Source organism: Chlorocebus sabaeus, chromosome 4 (genome assembly GCF_047675955.1).
Source record: "Chlorocebus sabaeus isolate Y175 chromosome 4, mChlSab1.0.hap1, whole genome shotgun sequence".
NCBI lineage: Eukaryota > Metazoa > Chordata > Mammalia > Primates > Cercopithecidae > Chlorocebus > Chlorocebus sabaeus.
Window position 1 is genome coordinate 49,044,083 of NC_132907.1, and position 18,997 is coordinate 49,063,079.

General features: G+C 35.4%; 1 protein-coding gene across 1 annotated transcript in view; it reads left to right on the forward strand.

The window, feature by feature from the left end:
• The window catches only part of HCN1 (hyperpolarization activated cyclic nucleotide gated potassium channel 1), a 446,479-nt gene that overhangs the window by 37,848 nt on the left and 389,634 nt on the right, over positions 1–18,997 (forward strand). Inside the window, exon 2 of the mRNA XM_007961536.3 lies at positions 17,405–17,828. Coding sequence (XP_007959727.1) covers positions 17,405–17,828 — 424 coding nt within the window. The remainder of the gene's footprint in view (positions 1–17,404; positions 17,829–18,997) is intronic.

An 18,997-nucleotide genomic window follows, 5' to 3' on the forward strand; every position in this document is an offset into this window, starting at 1 on the left:
ACACACTGCTTTAAATGTGTCCCAGAGATTCTGGTATATTGTGTCTTTGTTCTCATTGGTTTCAACGAACATCTTTATTTCTGCCTTCATTTCGTTATGTACACAGTAGTCATTCAGGAGCAGGTTGTTCAGTTTCCATGTAGTTCAGCGGTTTTGATTGTGTTTCTTAATCCTGAGTTCTAGTTTGATTGCACTGTGGTCTGAGAGACAGTTTGTTATAATTTCTGTTCTTGTACATTTGCTGAGGAGTGCTTTACTTCCAATTATGTGGTCAATTTTGGAATAAGTGTGATGTGGTGCTGAGAAGAATGTATATTCTGTTGATTTGGGGTGGAGAGTTCTATAGATGTCTATTAGGTCTGCTTGCTGCAGAGATGAGTTCAATTCCTGGATATCCTTGTTAACTTTCTGTCTCATTGATCTGTCTAATGTTGAGAGTGGAGTGTTGAAGTCTCCCTTTATTATTGTATGAGAGTCTAAGTCTCTTTGTAAGTCTCTAAGGACTTGCTTTATGAATCTGTGTGCTCCTGTATTGGGTGCATATATATTTAGGATAGTTAGCTCTTCCTGCGGAATTGATCCTTTTACCATTATATAATGGCCTTCTTTGTCTCTTTTGATCATTGATGGTTTAAAGTCTGTTTTATCAGAGACTAGTGTTGCAACCCCTGCTTTTTTTTTGTTCTCCATTTGCTTGGTAGATCTTCCTCCATCCCTTTATTTTGAGCCTATGTATGTCTCTGCATGTGAGATGGGTCTCTTGAATACAGCAGATGATGGGTCTTGACTCTTTATCCAGTTTGCCAGTCTGTGTGTTTTAATTGGAACATTTAGTCCATTTACATTTAAAGTTAATATTGTTATGTGTGAACTTGATCCTGCCATTATGATATTAACTGGTTATTTTGCTCGTTAGTTGATGCAGTGTCCTCCTAGCCTCAACGGTCTTTACATTTTGGCATATTTTTGCAGTGGCTGGTACCGTTTGTTCCTTTCCATGTTTAGTGCTTCCTTCAGGGTCTCTTATAAGGCAGGCCTAGTGGTGACAAAATCTCTAAGCACTTGCTTATCTGTAAAGGATTTTATTTCTCCTTCACTTATGAAACTAGTTTGGCTGGATATGAAATTCTGGGTTTAAAATTCTTTTCTTTAAGAATGTTGAATATTGGCCCCCACTCTCTTCTGGCTTGTAGAGTTTCTGCCGAGAGATCTGCTGTTAGTCTGATGGGCTTCCCTTTATGGGTAACCTGACCTTTCTCTCTGGCTGCCCTTAGGATTTTTTCCTTCATTTCAACTTTGGTGAATCTGGCAATTATGTGTCTTGGAGTTGCTCTCCTGCTGGATTATCTTTGTGGCGTTCTCTGTATTTCCTGGATTTGAATGTTGGCCTGCCCTACTAGGTTGGGGAAGTTCTTCTGGATGATATCCTGAAGAGTGTTTTCCAACTTGGTTCCATTTTCCCCCTCACTTTCAGGCACCCCAATCAGACGTAGATTTGGTCTTTTTACATAATCCCATACTTCTTGCAGGCTTTGTTCATTTCTTTTTCTTCTTTTTTCTTTTGGTTTCTCTTCTCACTTCATTTCATTCATTTGATCCTCCATCGCTGATACTCTTTCTTCCAGTTGATCAAGTTGGTTACTGAAGCTTGTGCATTTGTCACGTATTTCTCGTGTCATGGTTTTCATCTCTTTCATTTCGTTTATGACCTTCTCTGCATTAATTTCTCTAGCTATCAATCTTCCAGTTTTTTTTCAAGATTTTTAGTTTCTTTGCGCTGGGTACGTAATTCCTCCTTTGGCTCTGAGAAGTTTGATGGACTGAAGCCTTCTTCTCTCATCTCGTCAAAGTCATTCTCCGTCCAGCTTTGATCTGTTGCTGGCGATGAGCTGCGCTCCTTTGCCGGGGGAGATGCGCTCTTGTTTTTTGAATTTCCAGTTTTTTTACCCTGCTTTTTCCCCATCTTTGTGGTTTTATCTGCCTCTGGTCTTTGATGATGGTGACATACTGATGGGGTTTTGGTGTAGGTGTCCTTCCCGTTTGATAGTTTTCCTTCTATCTGTCAGGACCCTCAGCTGTAGGTCTGTTGGAGATTGCTTGAGGTCCACTTCAGACCCTGTTTGCCTGGGTGTCAGCAGGAGAGGCTGGAGAAGATAGAATATTGCTGAACAGCGAGTGTACCTGTCTGATTCTTGCTTTGGAGGCTTCCTCTCAGGGGTGTATTCCACCCTGTGAGGTGTGCGGTGTCAGACTGCCCCTAGTGGGGGATGTCTCCCAGTTAGGCTACTCAGGGCTCAGGGACCCACTTGAGCAGGGAGTCTGTCCCTTCTCAGATCTCAACCTCCGTGTTGGGAGATCCACTGCTCTCTTCAAAGCTGTCAGACAGAGTCGTTTGCGTCTGCAGAAGTTTCTGCTGCTTTTGTTGTTGTTTAGCTATTCCTTGTCCCCAGAGGTGGAGTTTATAGAGACAGGCAGGTTTCCTTGAGCTGCTGTGAGCTCCACCCAGTTCGAGCTTCCCAGCGGCTTTGTTTACCTACTTAAGCCTCAGCAATGGCGGGCGACCCTCCCCGAGCCTCGCTGCTGCCTTGAGGTTAGATCGCAGACTGCTGTGCTATCAATGAGGGTGGCTCCGTGGGCATGGGACCCTCCCGGCCAGGTTTGGGATATAATCTCCTGGTGTGCCTGTTTGCTTAAAGCGCAGTATTGGGGTGGGAGTTACCCGATTTTCCAGGTGTTGTGTGTCTCAGTTCCCCTGGCTAGGGAAAGGGATTCCCTTCCCCCTTGCGCTTCCCAGGTGAGGCGATGCCTCACCCTGCTTCAGCTCTGGCTGGTCGTGCTGCTGCAGCTGACCAGCACCAATTGTCTGGCACTCCCTAGTGTGATGAACCCAGTACCTCAGTTGAGAATGCAGAAATCACTGGTCTCTCGCTTGCGCTGTGTCACTCGCGCTGGGAGTTGGAGACTGGAGCTGTTCCTATTCGGCCATCTTGCTCCACCCCCCACCGAATACTAAGTTGTTTTATAGCAATTGAGAACATGGCTATTGTCTGAAAAACTCCTATAATGTCATAGTAGCTTGATAACCAAGTTGAAACATAATAAGAGAGCTCTAATGCTTTATCACCATACTAATGTTCATTGTATTTATTCCTAAGATTTCATCGTTTTAATTCCGAGTATTCTAGGATATTTGAGTTTATAACTTGCAGACATTTAAATTGATCCTAGTCATGATTTTCTTTCAATGCATGTTTTAAAATTCAGTGTAAATTTGTTAATGTCATCAGCCACTGCTAATTTTTTCCTAAACCTATAGTACATCTGACACTGTACTAGTACTTAAAACGTTTCAACTCATTACTTTTCTTGGAACTTCTTGGAATTACAGTTTTCAATGTGATGGGGGTTGTAAGTCTTAAGTACCTTTATTTATTTATTTTTTTAAGTCTGATATATAATTTTTACTCAAAGAATGAATAGTATAGGAAACTAATAGATTTCCCTTGGATATTTGTTTTGCAGCAAACAATTATGAGACTGGGAGCTTCTACCTACCAGGACCAGCATGGTCTCTGGAGAGATGTTATAGGCCAGAGAATAACCCTTGAACTCTGATCTCATGAGAAGCCACTAGGTGACCTCAGGGGCTCCTGATGGTTGAAAGTATGTCCACAAGAATTCTTACTATGTCCCTATGTGGCTTATTTCTTGAAAGCAGCTGAGGTTTGTAGGACAAGTGAGCCCAGCCTGAGTTCCATGGCTCTTCCTTTTACTCTTACTATACTGATCAAACTAAGTCCTCACTTTACCTTCAAGGATGTGTGGAATATGTCATGTTTTTTCATAGCTGTAATCTAGCCAAGTTTTAGATATTTACCTTTATAAATATTCTCTTACACATTAGGCTTTCCATTTCCTTGATCATTCCCCCCTTCCCGATTTTTTGTTTTCCAATTTGTCTGCATTTTCATGGTACCGAGGTGCTCCAAACAATAAAGTATTCAAGGAACAGACACATATAGACTGAGAGTATGATGCAGTGTCTATTTATTAAAGCTGTGGTATTTATCCACTCATTTATTCAATAGATATTTAGGGAGTTCACTGTAGTTGCAGACACTGTGTTAGATAGACAATGGTGATATAATATAATGGAAAGTAGAGATAGATGTGATCCCTGGCCGTTTTACATTTAGTGTAGTTGGAGAAATAGACCTTTAAAAACAATTGTCCACATACATACAAAAATACAAAATATTTTATGTACATGAAGGAAAAGACATGATTCAGGGAATGTATTACTAGGCTACCTGACCAACTCTGAGAGTAATTTCTTCATTCTGTCTATGAATGCTTATTTGGGTTTATTATATACATATTGTGGTTGTGACCTTTCTTTATGTGTAACAGAAGAATGACATGGTTGTTGCCTAATATAGAAGTATCAAGGGGTGGCTTATGAGAATTTATGCCCACACAAATGTTTTTGTAATCTTATATGAAGTATGAATAAATATCTTTAGGACACATTGCTATGTTTTATTCACTAGTAATTTAAACTCTAAGCAAAAACAGCATGCTAGCTAAGGAAACAGTTTTACTTCAAATCCTCCTAAACTATATTTTTATATTCCCAGTTTGCCACCCCCTCATTTTCACCTAAATAGATATTTTAGAGGCACCACTGCTTATCCTGGGATTAGATTTAACACATTCTAAGATTCATAGGCTACACAAGTTCAGCGGAAAGAGTACAATGACTGTGGCTCAGAGACCATGGGATTATGCTGGAGGAGTTGGTAAGCTCAGCTGGGCATACAGAATGTCAGGAAGAGAAGTTCAGGGGAGAGTATTGCGAGTACTTACAGGTAGCGGTTCTGCAGAATACATTTTTAAAAAGAGGTGTGACGGCTGAGTAAATACACTAGCCTGTCTGAACCTCCTTGATCAGGTTGAAGATTTGTGAGAGAAAAGGTCAGAGAAATTAGAGAGATTGGGTAGAAATGTAAATTAAGACATTTACATCAATTTTAAATTGCCAAGAGTTTTGGCACAGTTTAATTCTCATAAACATATTCTATAGGTTGATATTTCTCTTTTAATCTTTTCTGTTATTATGTGACATCATATGGGTTTTGAAATAATCACTTTTGAGTTAGTAATCTGCAAACACAACAAAATTATTATTTTAAGAATTGCTATTTTTGATGCATATATAAAATCAGTTCTTGAGTCTTTACTTTTTTTTCCCAATTATCTCTCTGGTACCAAAAAATGTCTGAGATTTTATTTCTTCACAAGTTTTCTATTTTTCTTGTTTGCTTTTTAAGCTGTTGAAGAAACCAGATACACAGCCTGTCACTTAAATTACCCAAAGGTAGAAACCATATCTTCAAAAAGTGAACCAAAATGTGCAAATTACAAAAACTTTTTCAAGAACTTAGTAAATTTATAAATAATTTAAAAATTTCCTCTCAGTTACTGGCCTGCATAAAAAAGCAAGTGCAACTTCTACCTACTAATGGGATTCTGTTATCTATTGAGCAACATCATATCATCTGTATGTGTATTTTCTATTGATGCAAAAAATATTTAATAAGTACCACTAAATGATGAAGGAAAGGATGAAAGAAGATAGGACAAAAACATTTCTTGTTATACCTGTGCAGAAACATACATACATGAGTTCTTTGTGGGTAATGTAGTGAATTGGAGTGGATATTCATTTGATTCATTTGTAAGTGATGGAAAATTTCTCACTATTCTGACAGTTCTGCTTAAAGTATGCTGTAGGATTGGTGTGAATTGCTCAGAGAATTGAATAAACTCAGTCTTTAATCCTTTAATATTCCATAGCAAATGTTGCTCTGCCCACACACCCTCGATATTTGTTACAGACCTGGAAACATATGCTCCTGTTAGAATCATTTTCTTCCTTGTCACATCACCCATTCTGCTCCATCAGATAATACACAGCTGCCAGTGGGTGAAAACCTCAATGCAATATAATATCAAATAGCATCTTTAAACATACCGTTTTAGGGAAAATAATATATACTTACTGGCATTAATGGCATTCTTATTTATGCCTGTAGGACACTAAATATGTAGAAATGAATAGTATTTAACTTCAAAAATTTGTTGTTAAAATAAGTAGATTTGATTATTTTAGAAAATCATTTTGAAGGAAAAAGATATTATGAAATTTATAATCATAAACAGAACTTAACACATTTTAAATTGAGATTTTATTTGATCACATTCTTGGCTGTCTTTGATCATGAGCCTACATTTTAATTTGGAAAACAAAGACTTGAAAATATATTAGGAGCAAACATTTGGGATACCCTTGGATTTATTTTATATTATAACATCTAAAGCATTAGCTGAAAAAGTAAATATGCCACTAGACCTTTTAACTTTTCATGCAATTTAATCCCTTTATCTCTACCTTGTTTCTAGTTCTCTTGATATTCTTCCTGGCAACCTATAGACTAGCACTATGTTTACGGCTTGATGAATGTTTGTGGTGTTGTCATGTACACAGAAGACTTGACCGTTCTCCTTTGTGTCTTTTAGGACTGTTCTTTATAAAGCCTAACCTAGAACTTGTACTATTTTATAAGACATTATGGATTTGTTCATGTTTTCTTGAGGATTAGGCTGTATCTAGTTCTCTTTGGAGGAATAGTGCCAAGCCTAGGAAGCAGCACGTATTTGTTGACAAATTAATATTTGTGCCATGATAAATATGCAACCCCAGGAACTCCGTAGCAAATGCTGTCTTTAAATTTCTTTAATACCAGAACTTACTTAAAAGATGACCAATTGATTTTTGGAAACCCAGAGTACCTATGGTGTGCAATTTATGAACATGTCTTAAATTCTTTTTTAGTCATATTTAACTGCTTCATATTAGGCATATTAGGTCTTCATTTTTTGGGGAGTCCTTGAGGGAAATATTTGCATATAGTATGTGTATGCATTTCTCACAGTACTTAGAACAATACCTGCTGTGTACATATTTTTTGAAATTATTATAATGTAACTATTTGGAGAGAGTATTTGATACTACATTTGACTCTTGCTTCCCAAGTGTTTTTTGTATTTAGAGCATCTGAACTGACTTTGCTCAATGCACTGGTGAGATATCTTTGTGGGCTAAGGCAGAAATAATTCAGAAATCCCTTTTGAAACAGGTGATCTCCTAACTCCTCTGTTTAGAAGTTGTGTGCTACTATATGGGCATAAGGACAGGGGAGCTATCACTTTGAGCCTCTGGGAATGTAGGCAAACTCTCAGTGGCTTCTATATCAAAAGACATAGAGACCAAAGGCCAGACATTGAGCTGTACCTATAGCATCGTAGCCCATTCCCCTTCTCTTGTGAAAACAGTTACGTAAACTACCTGCTCAGATAGGTGACTGATAAGAATAGGTGGTGGAAGTATTGTCATTGCTTCTCTACTAAGTGTACGATTTTTTAAAAGACTTCTCTTAAATTCTTAAATTATTTATCTGAATATGTTGGAAAGAGTGCAAGTACAGAAATTGGTCTTGGGTTCAAAATCAACTTGCATAATTTTCTGCTTACAAGAATTTAAGAAATATCCTTAATTAGATGGTTTTGATTTTCCTCTTTTCAAACTTAGACAAGGTTGCGTACCTCTTTGGTTCTTTGAGTATCAAACAAGACCATGTCTTTAAAGTGTCTATTAGCTAATAAATATTTTATTTATTAGTTGATACTTTATTTAATATTTAATACTTTATTTCCCTAATGCTGCCTCCTTAATATTCAGTAAGATAAATTGTTATATCTAGAAATCAGGATCATTAACACATTCCAAAGCTTCCATAAAACATGGACATTTTAAAGACTGAAGGGCACAATTACATGTTTGATTTTGTACTGTCCATCACACCTGCAAACTGGAAAAATAATCCCAATGATATGTATGGCATTGGCAGCTTACATATTAATAAAGAGGATAAAGATTCTTTGACATCTGTAGAGTAACAAGAAACACAGGGAGGTGACTTATATTATCAGCAAGAGGAAAAATAAACTGGATGATTTGAAAATATGCAATGTGGTGGGAGGATTACAATAGCAATGAGGGAAGAATCCATCGGAAATTAAAACTCTAAACTTGAATAAACTTTAACTTAGCCATGTAATTAGACAGAAAATAATTCAATCACTATTTTCTTTTCATAATTTCACAGTGGTTGGATGAAAGTGTATCAGCAAATATAAAGCTGTGTGTCACAGTCATTCAGTTGACTGTGTGACTTTTGAATGAAGACATTCAAAATAAAATATCTTCAATATGTATGTCATGGGACTGTCTTATCAGTAAGATAACCAACTGTCAATATTATTTTTGTCCTTCTTTAGAAACAGCTAAAACATAGACCACAGTTTACTGAATTGTATACAAGAGTGAATGGTACTTGAATACATTTTTGTTGAGAATGACATGACCACTGACAGTATTTTTGCTTTCCTTAGAGGAATAAATTGTTAAGACTTAGAAGCAGGAAATGAAATTTAAAAACCACTCAATTGTCCATCAAATGAAAATACTTAGAAATTAAGGAGTAGTTTTAGATTAAACTTCTTGAAGAGGTCTAAATTTAAACACCGGGAGCTATTTTATACATTATTTCTAAATAATTTAAATTAAGGATTTTTTAAATGGAAAATCTACATGACATTATAAAGACAGAATGCTGTAGGATAGATGTTCTTAATACCCAGGGAGTTCTGTTCCAGTCTGTATCCTTTAATAAAAGATATAGACTTACAGAAATATAATTCATGGGTTATATTTAGTGGGGAACAGATGTTTGGATTCTGCAAAGTGAAACTTGTGGCCTTCATTTGAAATGATTTTGAGTAATACAATGTAAGTCCTGTTGAATGATATCTTTGTTCCTGTTGTCTAAAGCAAGAAGATTAAAACAGTTTAAAAACATGCATCATAATTCTACCATTTGAGGAGAAATAAAGACTTATACCTGATTAATTTTGAAATCATCCAGAAGAACAAATGATCATATTTATTTTTAACTGGAATTGTGTAATGCTTTTATAAACCCGCATTAACACAGATACTAATTTGGAATTTGATCATTGGGAAATCAGCAGTATGTATACTATTTGCTAGGCAATTTAAAGATGATTGGCATTTAATTTGGCTAGAAATAAGGGCTAAAGCAGTATTTTTGGAGACTATTTATTAAGCAGTCTTTATCAAATTATTGTTGACATCATATTATGGGAGTATTCATTGTTCAGTAGTAGATGTGCTCAGATGCTGAAAATCACATAGAGAAATTAGGATAGGCATTTGGGACAAGAGGAGATCAACTCCAACTGGGATGGAGATCAGGTGAAAGGGAGTTCTGTGAAGGAACTGGAATTTATTCGACTGTTGAAGTAATATCAGGCAATGTAGAGGTTGAGTTTGGGTTTAGGAAAAGGAAATCCCAGTTGTCATTTTGGGGTGGGGGATGGCAAAGATGATGACTCTGAAAAAGGGTCTTTTAAATTTAGCTTGGGACTTTGTATGTGAAAAAATGCAAGATACCGAATTGGGACATACTTAAGAGGATTTTAATGGTTACATTTCATTTTGTAAGCAATAGGAAATTCTAGTGGATATAAATAGGAGGCAATTTACTAGGGCAGATAGAAACAGGAAAATTACAAAACATAATGATATAAGAACTCCATCCAGGATGATGACAATGGAACAAAATGAAAAGCTGAATTTGAAAACTTGTATTAGGGGAGATATAGAGCTGGGCAGGTAATCAAATGCCAGAGCTGGGCAGAGAGAGGAGTCAGGGACAATTCTAAAGTTTTATGCATAGTGGATGTATGAAAGAAAAAAAGCTATATTATAATGAACAGAAATAAAAATATCAGGTGAATTATTTTGAGACTAAAAGATTAATTAGTCTAAATTTAAGTCTAGTGAGATGACTGTTCTATCGGGAAATTTGGAAGCCACTAACTATACAATGCCTAACTTCATCATAGATGTTAAAGCCAGTGATCGATTTGAGAACCATTTACATTAACATATTAGTTAAATATGTGCAAGTTGGTGAGCATGAAGGAGAGAGTGAATAGAAGGAAGAAGTTAAGTAGAATTGAGTCATGTAGAATGCCCTCATTGTTAATGTGTAGGAGTCAGAGAAGAATTGAGAAAAATGAGTTTATGCTAATACAGAAATATGAGTGAGGAATTATTATAATGTAGAATCATAGAAATCAAAGATTTGAGAGAGTTTCAAGTAGGAGAGGTGAGCAGCTATAGTTGTAAAATTCTACAAAGAAGAGTATGTGAAGCAATATAAGATTTTTAATATTGACAAAAGGTTAACACACAACAAAAAATACAGTTTCAGGAGAAGGGGGAAATAGACAAAACATGTTTACTTTTGCTTGGATTGGTACACAACTTAATACTTTCATAGGTTTTAAATTTCTATTTCATTAGCTTAATTTAATAAACCATTTTCATGAGTAACTAAAACAATGCACCACCCACACATCTCATGTTCTCATTGGATAAATTGCTAGTTTATTGGAAGGCATCTAAATGCCTTTAAATATAGTCTAACTTTTTTTATTCATAACTTAGACTGAACTTTCCCTCAAATAGGATCATTTTGCAAGGGTTTACTATGTTAAGAAAGTGAGCATATTTCCATTCCAAATTGCCTATGTTTGAGTTGTCTGTATTTTTAAAATATATTTCCTTCCTTCCCTCCATGGATAATAAATCTGTCCTTGTGAGACATCAAGGCATTAGACCAAGTAGCAGACCTGGCCAATGAAACTTTTTTGCAAAGTTTCTAAATACCTATCTTTTACAAAATATCTATCCCAGTGTGAATCTTAGTATTAAGAGGACTGGGAAGAGGACCTTGCATTTAAGAGAAGGTACTTTGTGCTAGTTTTCAAAACATGTGTACCCAATCATCAGGCTATTAGATTTTAAACATTGAATCAGTTTTAAATAAAATTTGGGACATTATTTTGAGGACTATTATTGTTATAAAAATTAAATCCAGCTGGGTATTTATTTGCTTATTTATTTATTTATGCAGATTGATAAATAAGTTGTTACAAACGTGCTCAATTCATGTTTCATATTTATAAAATAATTGATATCAAGAGGCCATTCTTCTAAATACAATGGTCCAAACTGTTTTACTGCAGCTAATGATGTTTATTAATCTCTTAGAGTACCACTAATTTTCAAACCCATGACAGTTCACAGAAGCAGCACACTATGGCTGTATATCAGCCAAACAAGTGCTGTATTTCATGAGAAGTTATCAAAAGTGTTTATATTTTGGGAATTCTATTTCTTTCTTTTAGAAGTGAATCTTAAGTGTGAGTTGATGGGACAGGTTTATGACATCATTTGACTTTGACTATAGATAAAATAGGAGCGTCTGTAAATCTGGTACCATGTCAGGAAATTAACTGGAAATCTTTTTATTCGATTCTGCTTAATGACAAATATTTATTTCTTCACAGAGAGGGGAGAAAAGAATTTTTCATTCAGTATTTAGAGATAATATTGTAAATACAAGCACCTTTAGTAGTAGTAAAATATGGCGATTATTTAAATCTCATTAAAGCTTTAGGTTAGAAATGTCTGACATCAGGCTATTTCAAGTAGAGCAGATAACATAAGCAACTGGGGCTGGGGAACCTTAAGAAGAGTGGGAAGTTCTTGTTAGGAAAAAGGAGGAGTTCTCCTTATCACAAGCCTTAGAGGGTTGCATGTGGGTAGAGAAAAAAATGTATGACTGAATTTGAAATTCTTCTTGATTTAATATCATGGACTAATCTTTACAATGCCACTTTCTCTCTTCTAAAAATCTGTAGGGAGTGTATCACTCTACATAAAAAATAAGTGGCCTATGAAAATTATTTTATTAGTAGTTAATATTATACTTATTAGTGATAATATATTATTTTATTTAGCTTATTTTGTATATTTCCAGTAAAAAAGGTAAAATAGTTACCTAGATTATGACTTTGCTGTACTTATCATTAGTTTTCCAGTGAGTGTCCTCTCTGCTTTGCTGGTATTTCAGAGAAAGGAAGTTTCTACATAACAGTTTCTTTCTCCACCCCCTTCAGTTGATGGGGATTTATTATAAGGAAGGAGAAATAAGTAAAGAGTCCTATCATTGTTGATGTCAGGCTTTGCGGAGAACTGGCACCTTATTCAGGATACCACAGATATTCCAGTGTAAGATATAGCTCTGAAGCTATCATTTTTGGGTCGTGACTTCTCTTCATACAGGTTCTATATGCTACACTTTGCATACACTATTTCTTGTAGTCCTCAGAGTAACTCTAAGGGTAGTAGAAAAAATGGAACTTTATGGCAACTAAATATCTTGCTCCAAATCATCCAGTTCATGAAGCTAGGATTTTAACTCTGGTCTGCCCTCAAAGTCCAACCAAGTTCTTTTACAAATATCTGGGACAGGATGAACATGTAGAGGACTACGTGCTCACAAACGAGACGTTCCCAGTAAGTCCTGCTCTTGCAAACGAAGCAGGGCGTTCCCGATAAGTCCTGCTCTTGCAAATGAAGCAGGAGTTCCTTCCCTGCAAACAGGGAGGACAAAGGAGCCAGCTGCAAACAGCAGACCCTGGGGGCTTGTTTATGTGTAAACATCTTGAAAATCCAGAAAGTCAGGGAAAGGTCAGAAAAACAAATGTGTCTTGTGACTTGGCAACATTCCACAAATGACTGTATAAAATAAAGGAGAGTGCGCCATTCAGGGCGGCCGCCATGTTTGTCTTGTCTTGTGTTGTCTTGTGTGTTCATTCCTTTGTTTAGGAAACACGCGGACCCCAACAGAACAGAAGTAGATAGATTATATGATATGTAAAATTGTCTCAAATACACAACTGTTTTTTTTTTTTTTTTTTAGATATCTAACCTAAGAGCATATTTCTAACCTGTTTCCTATTTTATTTATTTTAATGTATTCTGTTGTAAAAATGAAAATCCTCAATAAGTAAAATCCAGATCTATATGCAGGACAAATTAAGAAATCATTGTTTATTTTGTTAATGGCTCTTTGGCTTATTATAAAAGGTTTTCTTTAAATATCCCCCATTAAAGTGTATGTTTTCATTAAAAAGCCAATTAATAAATATTCTTAATTTGCTGTCTTAGATGCTATCTGTCTTATAGCAGAAAATAAATAGAAGAAACAGTTTTGAATTTTAAATAACTTAAATCAGTAATGATGGAGAAAACACATATGAATAAAAAATAAATTAGGAAGCATGTTGAAAATATATGCTGCTCTGGAGGTTGTAAAAAAAAAAAACTAACAAATGAGGGGAAAGAAGGATGAATAAAAAAAGCACATGTGATTTTTAGGGCAGTGAAACTACTCATATGTATACATGTCACTATGTATTTGCCCAAACCATAGAATGTACACCAACAGTGAATCCTAACATAAACTGTGGGCTCTGGGTGATAATGAGGTATCAGTGTAAGTTCATCATTTGTAACAATTTTTTTTTTATGGTGGGGGATGTTGATATTGGGGAGGGACTATACATGTCTAGGGGCAGGGGCTATATGAGAAATCTCTGTACACTCAGCTCAAGTTTTCCATGAACCTAAAACTATTCTGAAAATAAAGTCTACTAAAACAAAAATAATAATAATAAAAAAACTCACAAAAAAATCTAAGAAACTCATTGCCAGAATGGGATTTGAGGGAGAAGTAGAATGCTGTTAGGTAGAAAGATAGCTGGGATGGAAGTAATCATATCTCCTGTATGTGTACCCAGATAGGCATGAGGGCAAAGCATGAGCAAGTGCCCCCTTGCCTGAGATATGGGATGTTTGTCCTCAATTATTAAAAGAGGGGGCTGGAAAGGCAGGAGGAGGCGATATCACAGAGTGCTTTGACAAATAGACTAAGTTGTTTTCGTTTAATTGAGAGAGTCATTGCTGGTTGTTGACCTAGCAAATTGATTAGGTAAGTTGCTTCGGGAGTGGTGAGACTTGATTAGAAAGAATAGACAGGAGACTCATGAGGAATTTTAAGTGAAAGGTGGCTCTGCCCAGACCTGAGAAATAATAATGGGAATGGAAGGAGGGGAGAGATAGGAAAGATGATATGGTAATAAAATGTGCAATACATAGAAACTGAGAGTTAAGGAAAAGAAGGAGCTTGGGTATCTCAGACAAATTTTGAGAGTAAAGAGCTAGAAAGAAAGACTCATGGGCAATTAGGTAAGAGATTTTCATGAAGTCAATTTTTAAGAACCCTTTTTTTTTTTTTTTAAAGAAGGTATATTGCATTTCTAGAATAGGTGATGATTGTAATTCTTTTGTTACCTAAGGAATGAATCCATGCTAACTAAAGACAATATTATGTAAGCATATAAAAGCACCTGTGGTTTTGTCTGCAAAATAGAGTCAATGTTACTTTAAAAGGATATTATAGGGTTTAACCTACTGGTATTGAGATATCTAATGGCTTCAGACTATATTAAGTATTGCTAGCAAAAGGCTATAGTGTGGTAAGCATTATTACTGTAATGAAGAATGAATGGTTCTTTCTTTTCATCTCTATTGCTCTGAAGGATGAGATATTAGTTTTCCTTCAAAAAAAAAAAAAAAAGGCTTCTATCTTAATCACAGAAATGCAAAGATGTCTGTAGAAATGAGTATTTTTCATTAGATTGCTGGGTGCTTCCCACAAAATTGAATTTTTTATGGTAAGTGAGGAAGGGTAAATGGGTACTGACTAGGCCACTGGCATTGTTTGTTACAATTATATGCCAGGCTCTGGGATTAGCATATATTGTTTCATTTAATCTATAAAGCCCTGTATATTTGGTTCTATCATAATCTTCATTGAACAAATTAGAAAATGTAAAATAAAAGAATTTAATTGACTTGTCTCTAAATAAAATAGCTGGTAAGACTTTCTGAATGACGACAGCTGCAGTGGGAATCGTAAAGTGCAAATGGATGAATACAACATACATTTAGGTGTGAGAACTAAACAGCCTTGGTGATCGATTGGATATGGGTTTGAGTAGATTTAGGGCCAGGAGTTATTTAGGATGACTCCATGGTTTCTGGCTTGCAAATCACATATAGAGTTGTTCCATTCCCTGAGATAGGGTATATGTGAGGAATATATGTGGGAGAGGAGATTATGAGTTTGAGCTTAGGCATGCTGTTTGAGATGAGTGTGAGATATGCCAGGAAAGAGATTTAACAGGCTGCTGATTATGAGGATTAGGAGGCTTAGAAGATAGGAATGGATTGATGATAAAGCTTTTGGGGTCATCAGTTACAAATTAATTATTAAAGGCATGGATGGGTGTATAATATTTCTCAAGGACAATGTGTAGAATAGAAGATAAAATGGCTATATGTGACATCCAGGGGAACAACAGCCTTGAAGTGGAGGGCAGAGAGAGAAACTTACAGAAGGGACTTGATAGGAGTGCCCAGAAGTGAAAAATCCTCAGGATACACACAGTTTCATTTTAGAGTTTAGTGATGCCATTTCTTTGTGAAATAGCTGTTACAAGATTGCTCCTCCTCTGCATCTCTCCTCTGTCCTTATTGTGTTGAATGGTACATTTTGCATTTCCATTGTGAGAAGAAGATACAAAACCATTTCGTTTAAACTGCCAGTGCATGTTGTATGACTGACATGGGTATTTGTATACTTGTTTCAAAAATTATAGGCAAGTTTTGGCAGAAATACTGGTGAAATCTTCAAAATGACAAACGCTTATCCTTTACAACATCCTGAGGCTGGAGACAGGGGAGATAGGGCCTATTACAGTTTTTTCTTCAACTACAACTTTTATTTCAGGAGTCATTCATAATTACAGATGATAGTAACTTTGAAAGGTCTATACACATGTATACCTCACCAAAATGTAACTCAAATAGTCTAAGTAGGAGTATTCATGTAAAACAAAAGTATCTTGGTGAACAGACATTTTTTATCATGGAAGTTTATATTGTTTACACAAAACTGCTCAAATAACATACCTGTGACTAGGAAAAAGTAACTCATGTTTCTGGAGACATTCCATGATTATACAGTTGTGTTAGCTTTGTTTTTTTCATTTTTACAAGTATACACTGTAACAACTATAAATATTTGATTAACAGGAGTGTCAACAGACTGAAAGAACCCTTATAAAAATAACACTATAGTTATGCCAAATGAATTTAGTTGAGCTATATAAACCAGGAATGAAGTTCTCTCTCAATTTTAATATTTCTCTCAATTTTAATTTTAATATTAAAATTTAAATTTTAAATTTTCTGGTTTTTCTCTCAGTTTTAATATTCTTATCTCAAAAGAATATTTCAAAAGGTACCTAGTAGTCATAGGCATGTTCAGAATTAAATTAGAAATGTTAAAGAATTTTTTTAGCCGGGCATGGTGGCATGCCTGTAATGCCAGCTACTAGGGAGGCTGAAGCAGAAGGAGAATCACTTGAACTCGGGAGGCAGAGGTTTGAGTGAGCTGAGATCGTGCCATTGCACTCCAGCCTGGGCAACAGGAGTGAAACTGTCTTTCAAAAACAAACAAACAAACAAACAAACAAAAGAAGAATTTTTTTGGAAAAATAGTGACAATATATTTAAAGTAGTTGTTCAATAAAGTAGTAATAAAAATGCAAATTTTATGTAGATTCTAGTTTCAAATATGGAGTAGAACCTGTTCAGTTCTTAGCATCAGACCAAAATTAGTTTTCTTATTTCAAGCAAAAGAAGAATAAAGCATAAAATATTTGGAATACTGCAAAACTCCAGGGTATTCTAGATTCCATGGCAAACCTAATCTGTATTCCTTGAGATAAATTTGCAGTACTAAAATTTTTAGAGTATCCTATTTATTTCTGTTTTTTTTTTTTTTTTCTAATCTATGATTGGTAAATTGACCATCTAAAATAATTCAAAACATCTTCAAAGAGCCTTCCCAAAGGCTTTCTTACATATCTGCTAATCTTATACTTCTTTGTAGTTTCTGTCTATATTTTGTATTAATTACAAGGCAGGTTGCTTTTTTGCCTTTTTACTAAATAAATATGTTCTTGATTTTATTTGTATAATGCTTCATATCACATAATTTTTAGAATTTCATAATCATAATGCCTTGGTTTAAGAATATATTAATTTTACTTAGATTTAAACATATAGCCATTTAAGGAATTTTTTTTTTTAAATAAAACCATTTCTTTGTTCTTTTACTTGTTGATCTCACTATATGTCAGCAATAATTTTTCATGGGGGGGATAGGCTCGTTATTTTCTACATCTTAAAATCTGATTTTTTTATTTGTTGTAGGTTTTATTGGGATTTAATAATGCTTATAATGATGGTTGGAAATCTAGTCATCATACCAGTTGGAATCACATTCTTTACAGAGCAAACAACAACACCATGGATTATTTTCAATGTGGCATCAGATACAGTTTTCCTACTGGACCTGATCATGAATTTTAGGACTGGAACTGTCAACGAAGACAGTTCTGAAATCATCCTGGACCCCAAAGTGATCAAGATGAATTATTTAAAAAGCTGGTTTGTGGTTGACTTCATCTCATCCATCCCAGTGGATTATATCTTTCTTATTGTAGAAAAAGGAATGGATTCAGAAGTTTACAAGACAGCCAGGGCACTTCGCATTGTGAGGTTTACAAAAATTCTCAGTCTCTTGCGTTTATTACGACTTTCAAGGTTAATTAGATACATACATCAATGGGAAGAGGTAAGATGCATCTTTTTCTTTTTTAAAATCTATATCAGAAAATTGTTAATTATGGCTGTTTTACAATGAACAATTACTGTGCTATGCGTAATGAGTTTTATGAAATTCAAGTAGAAAAATGTATTTGACTCCTCTTTTCCATGCATAAGTGATATATTGTATTCATAAAATACATGATCAAATAATGGATTTGAATGAACTAAAAAAATAGCGATCATTTTATGCCAATTTATTATATTTTAAAATAAATACACTTTAATCAACAATTATTATCCTGATCAATACAACCCCTCTCCCACTTTGGTTTTTTTTAAACCTAATATAAATACATCAAGTACCGTCTTTTTTTTTTTTTTTATTGAGACGGAGTCTTGCTCTGTCACCTAGGCTGGATCTCGGCTCACTGCAAGCTCTGCCGCCGCCCGGGTTCACACCATTTTCCTGCCTCAGCCTCCAGAGAAGCTGGGACTACAGGCGCCCACCACCACACCTGGCTAATTTTTTTTTTTTTTTTTTTTTTTTTTTTTTTTGTATTTTTAGTAGAGACGGGGTTTCACCGTGTTTGCCAGGATGGTCTCGATCTCCTGACCTCGTGATCCGCCCACCTCCGCCTCCCAAAGTGCTGGGATTACAGGCATGAGCCACCGCGCCCGGCCTGGTACTGTCTTTGATAAAGATGTGTAGGGTCTGATTGCTAATCTGGCACATCATTAGCTCTATGAGATAGTGTGGTTTTTGTCTCCTCTAATATTGAAGTTTCATTGAATTCATGCTGGGGTAAAAGAGATTGTTTCTTTATTTCCAAGTTATATATATAATGGCTTTGATTTTAGCGTATTAATTTTGCTCATTGTTATACCTTGCCTATAGTAACTTACTATAATTTCTCCCTATTAGTTCATTTCATAATACTAAAAAGGAGCATATTCAAGAGGGACGTTAGTACATAGAAAACACAAAGAGTATAGTGAATAAATGGAGTGAATCTGACCAATCATGGCCCATATTTTGCTGAATAGGGCATGTGTTGTTGTTAGACAGTGGGTGAGACCTGAGAGGACTCAGCCGACTGGAGTTTCCAAAGATCTGACTTAAACCATCATCAAGAAAAGGAGTTTATATCCCTGTCTTCAAAGTATGCATATTAACCATTTTGACTTCCTTTTCTT